We start from the raw sequence: 13,534 nt of genomic DNA, 5'->3' as shown, positions 1-13,534 counted from the left end.
GCCTTCAGTACTGGGCCTTCGCACAGCGCACGAACACAATCTGGCCTTTCCCCAGGCCTGGCTCCCCGAAGGTCCTGGCAGACCGCTGCCTTTCCCTAATTGCTCTGTCATCGCCATGGGGCGGGGGCAGGGGATTTGTTTGGATTTATTTATTTTTCGCTTGAGGTGCTCTCGAGCGCCCTTCCCGCCCTCTGGCCTTCTTAACTGGGCTTTGCTGTCAAGCCCCAGCCCTGGTCAGGGGCACCTGGCCTGGGTCAGACCCCCCCCCCTTTTTGCTGCCATAGCCCTGGTTTCTTTCTCCTAACACTCATCACACTGAACTGCAATCAGGGTGACCAGCCATCCCACTTTGCCTCTCTGATTCTAGTTCTCTGTTAACTCGTTCACACCTTAGATTGTGAATACCTTGACTGCAGAATGTTTGCAGCATCTCTGGGTTTTGAAAGTTTCTTCTTTCCATTATACATATTGTCTCTCTTATGATCTTTACCCACCTTAGTCTTGAGTTTATTAGGAGATAGAGGACAAGTGAAGCGAAGTGTCACTGGTCCTGTGAATAGGAGACATGGGTGGCTCCCTGTGCCGAGAGCCACTCCTGTGAAGATGCTAAAAAGTTATGCACAGGGATTTCTGTCATAGGCCTGTCAGAGTGCCAGTGAAGGCTCCTCTGAAGGTTAATGCATTTTGGAAATTGGGAGGAACATCTTGATTCATTAATATAGTAGGATGGTTTTTATTCCTCCCTTTAGTTCTCATTGTAACTTTGAACAGTTGTTTACTGCTATTTAATACTGCAGTCTGCCCCACATTTCCAAATCCCCAACCCTGCTCTATCTTGTATATTTTCTGTAGCACCTAACCATCTTCTCCATGCTGGTAACATGTATTTCTCTGACGTCTATAGTCTATAGTCCATCCCTGCCCCCATTACAAGACAGGCGTCTTTGTTTTGCTCATTTATTTATCCCAAGTACCTATGAAAGCGTCTAGCACATAATAGGTGCTCAGCAAGTATTTGTTGAATTATAGGCCTAAGTTAGAGTTATTCTCTTTTTGGGTTAACTCATTATAATTCTTTAATCGCAGAATGAAAATTTCAGGTTATCGAGATACCTTTTACTATGTTTCTTAAGGATAAAACCAGGACACCCTCAGAGACAATCAATTATTACTTTCTTGGCAGTTTCTTTCATTGAAATATAGAAAGTAGGTCAGCATAATGTCTAAGCAAAGAATTTCTAACAAACTTGGAGACATTATACATTCTTCTTCCTTACCGAGATACAGACAATGATCTGGGAAAGGGGCATGCAGATCTTGTGACATCTGCCAGAGAGCCACAATGATCACAGCCTGCTAGTTCCCTTTCCCACAAGGAAAAACGGTATTCAGGGGCCGCGGAGAGTATGTAGGGGCCCTAAAGACTCCTCAAACTGTTTAGAAAGGGTAGTGTTTCTCCAATTTGCATAATATACTCTGGTAGCCAGCTTCTAAGATGACCCCCAATGACCCCTGCTCTCTGGCATTCACACCCTTGTGTGGCGCCCCCCTACAGTGAATTAAGGCTGGTCTGTGTAACCAATGGGACATTGCAGAAGTGACAGAATATGTTCTCCAAGGATTCATCATTAAAGGCACTGGATTTCTAGCTCTTGGGGAAGCAAGTGACCATGGTGTGGGGACAGTAAAGCAGCCCACTAGAGACCCACTTAGAGAAGCCAAAGGCAGCACCAACTAGCCAGCCAGGTAAGTGAGCCACCTAGGAAGCAGATTCTCCAGTGCCAGCCAAGCCTCAGATGACCACAGCCCGGCTGCTGTCTTCCTGCAACTCTGTGGGAGACCCTGAACCAGAACGCAGCTCCCCAATTCCTGACCCACGGAAGTCGTGAGGGATAATAAACTGTTTTAAGAGTTTTGGAGTAATCTGTTAGATAGTAATGGATAACTAAAAAACATACACATAGGGAAAAAAATTATTCTGAACCCCGTGTGTTACTTTTATTTTACTTAAGTACAAACAATATAAACTCATATAAACTCATAAACTTACAGCTTTCATACAACTATTAAACAAAACCAGATTTCGAAATTAAACAACATGGACATTACAAAACGATCCAATAAAAAGTCATTTTAATAGAGGGTCTTTTGTTGAAATCGCCACTCATGAGACGACGGTACGAACAGTGCCTGAGACATCTCCGCCAGGACTGTTCAGTAACTTGAATAAACTGACTTTTTTTCCTTAAGTCTGTTTGAAGCGGATTTTCTGTGGCTTTCGAGCAAGACTTTTGAGACACAATTTGTGAAACGTCAAAGAAACAAAATACCATAAGCAGGCATCCTTTTCTGACGATCTGGCCTCCTCACCCGGCCCGCACCACGCGTCTTTCCCTCGTGCGCCTGGCCACGTGGCCCGAGGGGCCGGTGCAGGGGCATGAGCTGCACCTGGGGGGCGTTCCGCCCGCGAGGAGCGCGCAGGGCCCGACCCCGCCCCACGTCCTCAGCTCACGGGGCCCACGTGCTGCAGGAGGCGCGCACACACACCTGTTCACTCCTACTCTGCAGCGTCAGCGAGAACCCGGGCACGTGGGCCTTCGCCCGTAGCTCGGTCCCCTCCCCAAGTGCCTGGAGCTCAGAGCCCGGCAGGACCAACACTAGCTGGTTCACCGCTGGGACGCGGCATCAGACCGCCTCGCCCCCTCTTCTGGCCGAGGATACATCAGCACGATCCCGCCTCACGCATTCTGTGTGACTGAAAACAGGAGTCATTAGTGGCTCCTGAGACCGTCGCCCCAGCTGTACTAACCAGCGCAGCTGGGGCGGCCTCCCAACGCGGAGCCCGCTGGCCCCTCCCCTCTAGCTGCGGGGGCCAGAAGACAGCGCGAAGGGATGCGCATGCTCAGTGTGGGGCCTCGCGCTTCGCCTTTACTCCCGCCGAGGGGCGCGAGTGCGTGGGTTTCTGGGAAATGTAGTTCGTGTGCCTCGGCGTCACTGGTGTGCCCCGTGACAGGGCCCGGAGCCGGACTTCAGCTCCCGGCTGGCCAGCGGGCGCGGGCGGGGACGCGGGAGAAGGGGCGGGGCGAGTGAGGAGAAGGTGGGCGGGGCCGGGGGAAGGCCCGCGGAGGGGCGGGGCTCCGGCCTCCGAGCCGCCGCCGCCTGCGGTCTGAGGTACCGGAGCTGCGGGGCCGGAAACCGCGAGGAGCCTGGACGGCAGCCGGCGCGCCCGGAGTGGTCCAGAGGGCGTCGGCCGCCGCCCCTCGGCCGCCCCGCTTGCAGGCCCCCTCCCCTCCACCGGGACGCGGGAGAACCCGGCGCGCGGCGGGGGCGCGAGGCGGGGCCGGCGGGGGCGGCTAATGCGAAACTGGCTGGTGCTGCTGTGCCCGTGCGTGCTCGGGGCCGCGCTGCACCTCTGGCTGCGGCTGCGCTCCGCGGCCGCCCCCGCAGGTGAGCCCGGGGCCGGCGGGCCGCGCGCGCCGCCCCGCCTCCGCGGGCGCTGGCGTCGGCGAACTTGCGGGCGCTCTCGGCGCGTCCCGCCGCTGCTCGCCCCGCGGCTCTCCCGGGCGGCCCCGAGCCGGCTCCGGCCGCCGCGAGTCCTGCGGCCGCCCCGGCCTGGGCCGGGCTCGCCCGCCCGCGGGGCCTCGCGTGCCCTTCAGCCGCCTGCGGTGCGGGCCACCGGGTCGCTTCCTTCCTCCGCAGCCTGCGGGGTCGCGTTCGGTCGGGACTCCGAGCCCTTGGCGCCGTGGCCCGTGTCCGTGAAAGGCGGCCGGGCTTAGCTTTTAGGGAATACCCGCTGCGGGAAAAGGCCACTTCGTAGTCTGTGGAAACCGCGCTGTAAGTCGGTGGAACAGGTCCAGACACGGAGCACGCGCGCAGGGCCGGCTTCCCGCGGCGGCGGCCGTGCGCTCCGAGACGCTCTTGGGGACGCGTCGTGCGCTGCACGGCGGGGCCTGGAACGCGGCGCCCGCGGCGGGGCCGGCGCGCGCGCGTCTGACCCTGAACCTGCCTACGGCTTCCCGATTTTTCCCGTTTCCTTTTTGAACGGCTTGCCCGAGAAGGCTCTTTTTAAGTGAGGCAGTCGTCCCTTTGTGTAACTATGTGGGGATTTTTATTTTACTTCTCTCCACAACAGCTGTTTTCTTGTCCAAAAGTTTTTAAAAGCAGACTTGAATATTTGCAATTCCGTGTTGGGTCTGTGCCTTTTAAGGAGAAAGTGTAGAAACTAACTTCGTTGGTCCTCAGAGCGATCTCGTTGGTATACTTAGAGTTCTTTTATTCTGGTAACAATCCACTAAAATCTTTATTAGACAAACCACAAGCTCTTTGGAAAGGCTATTTGTGTCACTCGAATAGAATTAAAATACTATTTAAATGATGTAATGAAAATACAGTGTTACCGATTAGGGTTTTTTGGGTTTTTGTAAACTGGGTTCAGGAGAGGCTGCCATATATATAAAATGCTGTGTAACATTTGCTGGGTTTGGGTTTTACAGGTTTCCTTTTATTGCATGGTGAGTGAGCTCCCCTGGAATTTACTTGCAGAGCGTCCTTAGGGTATTTTTGACCTTAACAGTCTTTCAGGTTCTATAAACAAGCAGAAATCCTGCCTACAAGCTCAAACTCTACCAGCTTGCCAAATATTTTCTCAGTTTGAGATAAGTTTGCCCCACTGCCTTAGTGTTGGCGTGATCTCCTCACCTGCCATCTGGTTAGACTTGGTTAGATTACCGGAAACTCGGAAGTAGGCCGTGAAAAGGGACGGGGCTAACGGAGAGGAATCGGTGCTGGTTATATAAGTTAACCTTGACGTTAGGTGGCATCGTGCATCGAATTAGATACGAGTATCTTAACCTAAAAAACCTGACGGTCCTAACTTTCCTTTTTCACTTGTGATACTTTCGAAACTAAAAGCAGTAGAAGCGCCTCGATTGCTAAAGTAACCCCCAGCTCCCTTCCCTCATTGTGTTGTTACCATGTTTAAACTAAAACATTTGGGCATTTTTACATTTCAGCTTTAATACCTTATGCCTCAACCAAGAAAGAAAGAACCCAAGATTTTGTTGTGTTCATCCCTTGAAAATGTTGTAAGATTTGCTTTTGTTCTCTTTTTCTCTCCTGCCTCTTTGTCTTTCTCCAGTCTCATTAAGTCACAGCAGTATTTTTTTGAAAAGAGGATTTACCTTCCCTGAATGTTAAAGAAGGCCCTCTGACTTGCAGTTGATTCAGCAAATATTTGAGTGCCCACTCTGTCCTGTCGTGGGTGTGGAATTAAGCAGAATCAAGATAAAGTCCCTGCCTTCATACAGTTTACAATTTAGAAAGGAAGACAGAACACAGAAAATAATTGCTGAATATCGAATATCATAGGGGATAGTGATAAGTTTGGCGACAAGAATAAAGCCATGTAAGAGGATGAGAATGAGGTGCTGCCGTTTTAAATAGGCCAGGGCAGGCCTCTAAAGAGGTGACAGTTGAGCGGGGACCTGAATGAAGTGAGTCACGTTTGACCTGGTACTTTTCTAATATAGTGACTCGCTTTAAACAGCTGAAACACGGTCAGGGGGAGGGCAAGAAGGGCGCTTGTGAAATCCAGCACGTTTGGGGGTAATGGGGAAAATGGAGGCAGAGGCAGGCATTGGACTAGAGAACATAGAGGGTACCTTGATTATAACATACTGGTCGGGGCCATGCCTTAGCAGGAATGTGTTAACAGTTAATTTAGAAAAATGATGTGATAAAAGAAGCCTTCTCTTTCTAGGCCATTTGGAAAGAAGCGTGTCCAACAAATGCTTGGGGTGCTAGGTGTTGTGCGAGATATGTAGCCTCTGCTCAGCCTAATTGAAACAGACATGGGGCAAGTAGAGGCCAAAGACGTATTGAGCTTGCTTTGAAATTTTGCCTGGGGCTGGTCATCCAGAATCATCCCTGTGTGCTAATCTTGTCTGTGCTTGTTTTCATGTTTATAAAATGATGACTCATAAGTTTTTGCGAAGATCGAATAAAACACCCAGAACAGTGCCCGATTTACAGTAAACTCCGTGGTATAGTGGCTGATGCCTCTGTTGGTGAGGTCTGTTGGGACGTATCTGAAATTGACCGGGGCATGCTGGTAGTGTGTGTGACGATTGTCCTTATCAGTAGATCTGTGATGAACTTTATATAATGTCTTCATTTTCAAGATTTCTGCCTACTTTGATAAATGTCATCTGAGAGCATGCACATGAGGGTGGCAATTTTGGTCTTATTTTTAAGAATCCTTGGGCTTATTTTGAACAGTCAGTTCTAAAGTCAGTCTCCCTTAGTCTTCAATGGACTTCTGGTTGCCCACTCCCAGTGCAGAGCCAGCAGGTTGCCAGGCTTGGGGTATATCACATATTAAACGAGAAATGGCCATTGTCCTCAGGGAGCTTGTGTGGGGTTTTGATTCTTGACACTGAATATTTGTTTATTGCTATATGTCTGCCATCTAGTAATTAGAAGGAATGAATCAAAAGAATAAAACTGGCAAAGTCTGAATTTGTCACTTATAGATTCTTTTCATATTCTGTAATGACCTTATTTAAATTTTTATAAAAGTAAAACATTCTTTGTAGAAAAGTTTGAAATTATTTTTTAAAAACAGCTAAGAATGATCTATACTAAGACAGTTTTCGAATGCACGTGGGGGAAATAAGTATTAGAAATTTTATTGATGTATAATATTCAGAAAGGTGCATGTAAATGTGCAGCTCGATATTATTTCCACAAACTGAATATACCCAACTAATCAGACCCAATTAAAGACAAGAAAACTGCCAGCACCCCAGAAGCTTCCTTCACGCTCCCTTGTATTGTCGCCGAGAGTGGTAGCCACTGTCCTGGTCTTTAATGGCAGAGATTTGCTTGCTCTTGCTTTATGTGAATGGACCATACAGTATGTATATAGTTCCTATAGCCTGTTTATCTCAATATGGTGTAGAACAATATTTAGTGATTTGTTTACGATGTCATTTTAATGGCTGAGAGTAGTGTATAGATAGTAATCCCTTATTTTGCATCTGTATAGTTTTTCATTATTAATAAGTGACACCGATGGATAGAGGTATTTTCTTCTTAGTCTTTCTTGTCCTATTTTGGGAGACCAGCATCAGACTAGCTATCCTGTTCTTGTAACATGGAGCAGAGGGCAAGGAAAGGGTAGACCCAAGCCCTAGCAAGGGAAAGTAGGAACTTGGAGGTTCGTACCCAGGTATTTATTGAGCATCCACTCTGGGTTTTATACTGTGTAACGCACTACTCCCAAGTCCGTCAGACTGATTTACATTGATGATATGTGGTAGAAGAAACCTTTTTAAAATTGAGATATATTTGACATTATTTTCAGGTGTACGACATGATTCGATCCTATATATTGCAAAATAATCACAATACATATAGTTAGCATCCGTCACCAAACAGTTACAAATTCTTGTGATGAGGACTTGAAAAATCTGACCTGCCAATTTTCAAATATACAGTGCAGTGTTATTAACTTTAGTCACCCTTCTGTACATTACATCCCCAGAGCTTCTTTATCTTGTAAGTGGAGGTTTGTACCTTTTGACCCCCCTTCCCTCATTTTGCCCACTCCAGCAACCACCAATCTATTCTCTGTTTGAGTTCAGTGTTTTGTTCTGGTTTTTCTTTTTTTCTTTCCTTTTCTCTTTCCTTTTCTTTCTTTCTTTTTGGATTTTACATATAAGCGAATTCATGCAGTATTTGTTTTTCTCTGACTTATTTCACTTAGCATAATGCCCTCAAGTTCTATCCATGTCATTGGAAATGGCAAGATTTCCTTTTTTATGGTTGAATACATTCTGTTTGTGTATATAACATTTTCTTTATCCATTCATCCATTGATAGACAAAGGACGTTTCCATGTCTTGGCTGTTCTAAATAATGCTACTATGAACTAGTATTTTCTTTGGATAAATACCCAGGAGTGCAATTGCTGGGTCAGAAGGTAGTTTTATTTTTAATTTTTTGAAAAATCCTCAGACTTTTCAGTAGTGGACACACCAGTGTACAGGGTTTTCCTTTTCTCTGCATCCTAAGCAACACTTGTTATTTCTTGTCTTTTAATAATAGTCATTCTCACAGGTGTGAAGTGATATCTCATTGTGTTTTTGACTTGCATTTCCCTGATGATTAATGATCTTGAGCATCTTTTATGTTCCTGTTGGCCACGTGTATTTCCTTTTTGGGAAAATGCGTATTAAAATCCTCTGCCCATTTTTCAATTGGATCGTTTGGGTTTTTTTTTTTTTTTTCTGTTGAGCTGTATGAGTTTTTTATGTGTTTTGGATATTAACCCCTTGTTAACCTCTTATCAGGTATGCGATATGCAAATATTTTTTCCAACTCAGTAGGTTGCCTTTTCATTTGGTTGATGGTTTCCTTCGCTGTGCAGAAGCTTTTCATTTTGATATAGTCCCACTTGTTTGTTTTCACTTTTGTTGCCTTTGTGTTTGGTGTCAAATCCAGGAAATTATTAGCAAGACCAGTGTCAAGGAGCTTACCGCCTCTTTTCTTCTAGGCGTTTTATGGTTTCAAGTCTTAACGTTCAAGTCTTTATTTCATTTTGAGTCCGTTCTTGTATGGTGAATAAGATAGTGTTCCAGTTTGATTCTTTTGCATGGAGCTGTCCATTTTTCCCAACGTTTATTGAGGAGACTGTCCTTTTCCTATTGTATGTTCTTGGTTCCTTTGTTGTAAATTAATTAACCATGTATGTGTGGGTTTCTTCCTGAACTCTGTTCCATTCCATTGATCTGTCTGTTTTATGCCAGTGCCATACTATTTTCATTACTATAGCTTTGTAATATAGTTTGAAATCAGGAAGCGTGATGCCCCTGACTTGGTTTTTCCTTCTCAAGATTGTTTTTGTTACTTAAGGTCTTTTGTGGTTCCATACAGATTTTGGAATTGTTGGTTGTATTTCTGCGAAAAACGCCATTGGAATTTTGATAGAGATTGCGTTGAATCTGTAAATCACTTTGGGTAGTATGGACGTTGTAAGAGTATTAATTATTCTAATCCACGAGCACTGCATATCTTTCCATTTATTTGTATCTTCAGTTTCTTTCATTCATGTCTTACAGTTTTCAGGATACAAGTCTTTCATCTGCTTGGTTAAATTTATTCCTAGATATTTCATTATTTTTGATGCATTTGTAAACAGGAATGTTTTCTTAATTTCTTTTTCGATAGTTTGTTATTGGTATATAGAAATGCAACCGATTTTTGTCAATATACAAAAATGATTTTGTATCCTGCAACTTTACTGAATTCGTTTATTCTAAGATTTCTGGTTGAGTCTTTAGAAACCTATTTTTCAGTATTTCTGGAGGCAGAAGTTCTCTGACAGGCCAAAATCTGCCATATACATCTCCTCTGGGGGGAAAAGAAGAAATGCATGTAAAGCTGTTCAACAGAAGCAGCTTAGACACGGGTTAGATGCAGGGAGGGTTGGCAGTGGCAGAGAGAAGTGGAATGAGATCAAAAAGTAGTTTTCAGCCATAATCCATGAGATTTTCTCATGCCACATGGTTACCTTTGTGTTTATTTATAGAGAACTCTCGTTCGATATGGAGTGATATGGGAAGTCAGGGAGAAACTGTTAGGACCCCCTTGTAACAGTCCAGGTGAAAGAGAAAAGTTTGAACTGAAGTAGCAGCTGAAATTAATGATGAAAAGGATAGATTTGAGAAATTTTTTATGAAGATTTTGTCATCAAGGAAAGGCTAAATTATGTTTCGTATTCATTTCTATAAAAGGTTTATTTTTATCCATCAAAATAAGATAATATTTACATTTAAAGGGACGTTTCAGTTATTTTGAAATTTTACTCGTGTGTAGCAGCCTTGTTTACTGATGTCAGATAAATGAGGCATTTAGGTTAAATGAGATCATTTGCTTTTCTACAGCTTTTAATCTTTTGAAAAGACATTTTGAAACATGAAATAGACTGAATATTTGGTATCGTTTTCTCTGGTTCGGGAACTGAGGCATAAGGAAGGGATTTAAATAACTTATTACAGATACTGTGAACCATGGTGACTATGGAATCAGTGTTACACATGTCTGGTTACTACATTCGCCTTACTCCTGTCACTAAAATGTGGCTACTATGAATATTTCTCGGTGAGAAAGTAGGGGAGAACTGTGGGATATCATTACGAATTTCACATACGCATTACATAAGCATTTAAATTATTCTTCAAATTCAGGCTCTTTTCGCAATAGGTACAAGTTTCATTGTATAGTTATATAGAGAGATAGGGAGGTAGGTAAATATATGTCTGAGGAAAAAAATGTTCCCGGGCCATGAATTTAAAAAAATTAAAATGCTAGTCAGCGTTTTCAGTGATTCACTTATTCAGTAATTCACTACTTTAACTGATGTTATAGCTAAAAGATCAGAATTTAGAATCAGATGAGCTACGTTAAGCTTTATCGCTATGGAATTGGATAGCGATGAAGAATGGAGTTATATTACCTGGGATTAAATTTTAGCCTAGCCATTTACTAGCTGTTTGAGGTTACTGAATTGTATGTCTGTTTCTTCATTTGTTTAATAAGGAGCCTAACATTACCTACCTCACAGGGTTGTGAGCATTAAGTGATACTCTGTACATAGTGCTTAGCACATAGTAGATGTTCAATAAATATGGTCTGTTAAACTTAATCCATGAAAATTTGGATTTACATTAAAGATAAATTTTACCTTTATAGAACAATTCTTTTTGGTACAAGATTATGGTTGGGTGAAATAACAAGTATCCTCTTCCATTTAGAATTGAAGTACCTTTTTAGAAACAGATCTACTGCTGAGAATAAGGTCTGTACAGAAATTCCTGTATCCCTATATCGTTACAATGTAATGTCCTTCAATTATCCTATTAGAAGAATCTGTCCCCAGATATTATTTTAATTAGTTCTTTGAAAAAAAGTCGATGTCTTTTTGTGATCTTTTGACCGAATACCTAGCTCCTATGGCATATAAAAAACACTGCAAAGATCCCTGGCTTTCAATAATTTATTCGTGGGAACATTTTGGATCAGTGCTCACCACTGGAGAAAGATGACATGGATCTCTCATCAGAGCTGTTTATAAGCTCGTAGCTCTCCAGCTTTGAAGCTGGTGACATACACGGACAAACTTACTTTCCTTCTGTCTTCTTTCTCAGGACAAATTTTTAAAGTGTAACCCTGCCCATGAGACCTTATGACAGTAAAAAATGAGTTATCGTGAAACTTGTGACTTGATTTTTTTTTTTTTTATCCTAGATATTGCTTCTCCTTCATTCTTTAGAGTATTTAGCAAGTGATAAAAGGTTTGCTGGCTGTAGAATTTATTGACGTTAATAAGGGTTCTGGTATTTTCTAGCATGGAAGTCTTTCAGGTCTATCTCCCAAACCTAATAACTGATACTAATGTAGGACTTCACCTTTGAAATCACACTTTTGTTCTTAGTCGCTATCAAATGTGTACCGTTTGCCTGGTACCAAACCAGGATGTTTATACATGTTATCATTTAATTTTTACAATAGCTCTATAAAAAGTATTATTCGTAGTTAAGGAAACTGAGGCTCAAGAAGTTAAGTAAGTTTATATGTAATGTAAAAAGAGCCAGGATTCTGACCATGGCCTAATGGACTCTTAGTGTCCACTGTGTTTTATGCCCCATTGCTTTTTTTAAACGGATTCTTGTCATAAATATCTTGTTTGTTTGAAGAATTGACATACTTATGTGAGCATGAATACTTACACGTGTGTGCAAGACAAAAAGACTACACCAGGATGTTGTTAGTAGTTCTCTGTGGATAATGGGTGCTTAAAAATTGTTTTTTGTTTTTATTTGTATTTTTTGTATATGAGCATAGTATTTTGTAATAAACATTGTTTATGTTAAATGTTAAACTGACATTTCTAATCTATTATTGCTTATTTCTAGATCACTTGGCCTTATTTCCTCGGTGGGAATCGAGCCACTATGATGTGGTAGTTGGTGTGTTGTCAGCCCGCCATAACCGCGAACTTCGAAATGTGATTAGAAGCACCTGGCTGAAGCATTTAACACAGCATCCGACACTGAGTCGGCGGTAGGTTTTCCGAGTTGGCACATTGCCTGATTTACTGAATCAGAGTTCTGTAAAACCTCTTCTCGGACAGTCAGACATGCTAATTTAGACATGCGACCTCTTTTCCTGGGAGAATTGGCTATTTTGCTTTTCCTCCATATAGTTGAGCCCCAAAAGTAAATTTAACCAAGGTTTTAAGCCAAAAGATAGTTGTGGAGAATATAGTCATTGGCTGACATACCTGCCTCGTTTTTATAGATGCCTAATTTGTTTTTGCTTTGTTTTGGAATAACAATTCTTAAAAGGTTCGATTCAGAATTGTTATTGGTTTAGACATGTTTGTGTTGAAATATGCTTTTCCCTAACGTCACAGAGATAGACTTGATTTTTTCAGTTCAGTCATTTTTTTAGCAGTGTGATCTGCAGTGCGTGTGACACGCCACACTCTTCCCGACCACCCTTCCAGGGCTGAGCTTCGGTAGCACAGCTCGCGTTGACATTAGTTGGCTCGATTACTGGTTAGGAGTCCAAGGCCTTAGTCTTGGACCAGCCTCTGAAGATTACGTAGGGAAGCGTTCGTGGGAGAAAAGCGCGGAAGGTCGACGCCTGGTCATGCGAAGACCCTTAGGTGATAAGCAGAGAAGGCCCTCTCAGGATCGTATTAAACCGTCACATTTGTAGCTGAGTAGCTGTACCACTGAATTGCAGTTGTGAATTTTCTTGTCACCAGCAGTGAACATTTATAGATTTTCTATCTTATTCATAGCACTTTTATTTCTTTTCAAGACAGGTTTCTTTAGCTCATGAGCGCAGTGATAATAGAACCTATTACACTGCAAATGAGAGGCTGCACGTCATCAGGCGGTCACAGCCGCCTCCCGGACCTGCTCCTGCTGTGCGGCCTTTCCCCCCGCAGAATAGCGGCCCCTCTGCCAGTTGCGCAGACCAGAAATCTGGGTGCTCGTGTCGTGAAGGGAGAGGAGCAAGCCCCCCTTGTGGGGTCTTTAAGGATCAGTCTGGTGCGTCCACAGAAATTACACTGGGCAAGGCACATGAAACGAAAGGGTCTGTTACACTCACAGGCCCTAGAGAGAGGCCCGGCCCAGCCCAGCACGCGGGCCGTTTGGGACGGGGCTCAGCCCGGCAGGCGGAGAGCGAGGGTCATGGGCACGTGCCATTGCTGGGGGTTGTGGTGGAGGGCACGGCTGACCCTTGAACAACACAGGCCCACGTGTGGATTTTTAAAAAAATAAACACTGAAAATGTATTTCCTCTTACGATTTTCTTAATATTTTCCTTAGTTTTCCTTATTGTAATAATACAGTATATAACTCATGCAACATAAAATATGTGTTAATCAAACGTGTTATGTTATCATTAAGGCTTCTGGTCAACAGGAAGCTATTAATATTAAGTTTTGTGGGAATCAGAA

General features: G+C 43.8%; 1 protein-coding gene across 3 annotated transcripts in view; it reads left to right on the top strand.

Moving 5' to 3' along the window:
* Positions 1-3,145: 3,145 nt before the first annotated feature.
* Positions 3,146-13,534, top strand: part of B3GALNT2 (beta-1,3-N-acetylgalactosaminyltransferase 2) — a 43,283-nt gene continuing 32,894 nt past the window's right edge. Inside the window, exons 1-2 of one of the 3 annotated variants that reach the window (XM_036235605.1) lie at positions 3,146-3,447; positions 11,976-12,123. In XM_036235605.1, coding sequence (XP_036091498.1) covers positions 3,357-3,447; positions 11,976-12,123 — 239 coding nt within the window. In that variant the 5' untranslated portion in view covers positions 3,146-3,356. Of the gene's footprint in view, positions 3,448-3,706; positions 3,835-11,975; positions 12,124-13,534 lie in introns of those variants that run through there. The other 2 variants (XM_016163410.2, XM_036235606.1) reach the window with 2 other exon arrangements.

This window comes from Rousettus aegyptiacus, unplaced genomic scaffold, assembly GCF_014176215.1.
Source record: "Rousettus aegyptiacus isolate mRouAeg1 unplaced genomic scaffold, mRouAeg1.p scaffold_m13_p_18, whole genome shotgun sequence".
Classification (NCBI taxonomy): Eukaryota; Metazoa; Chordata; class Mammalia; order Chiroptera; family Pteropodidae; genus Rousettus; species Rousettus aegyptiacus.
This window is presented reverse-complemented; position numbering and strand designations above follow the sequence as displayed.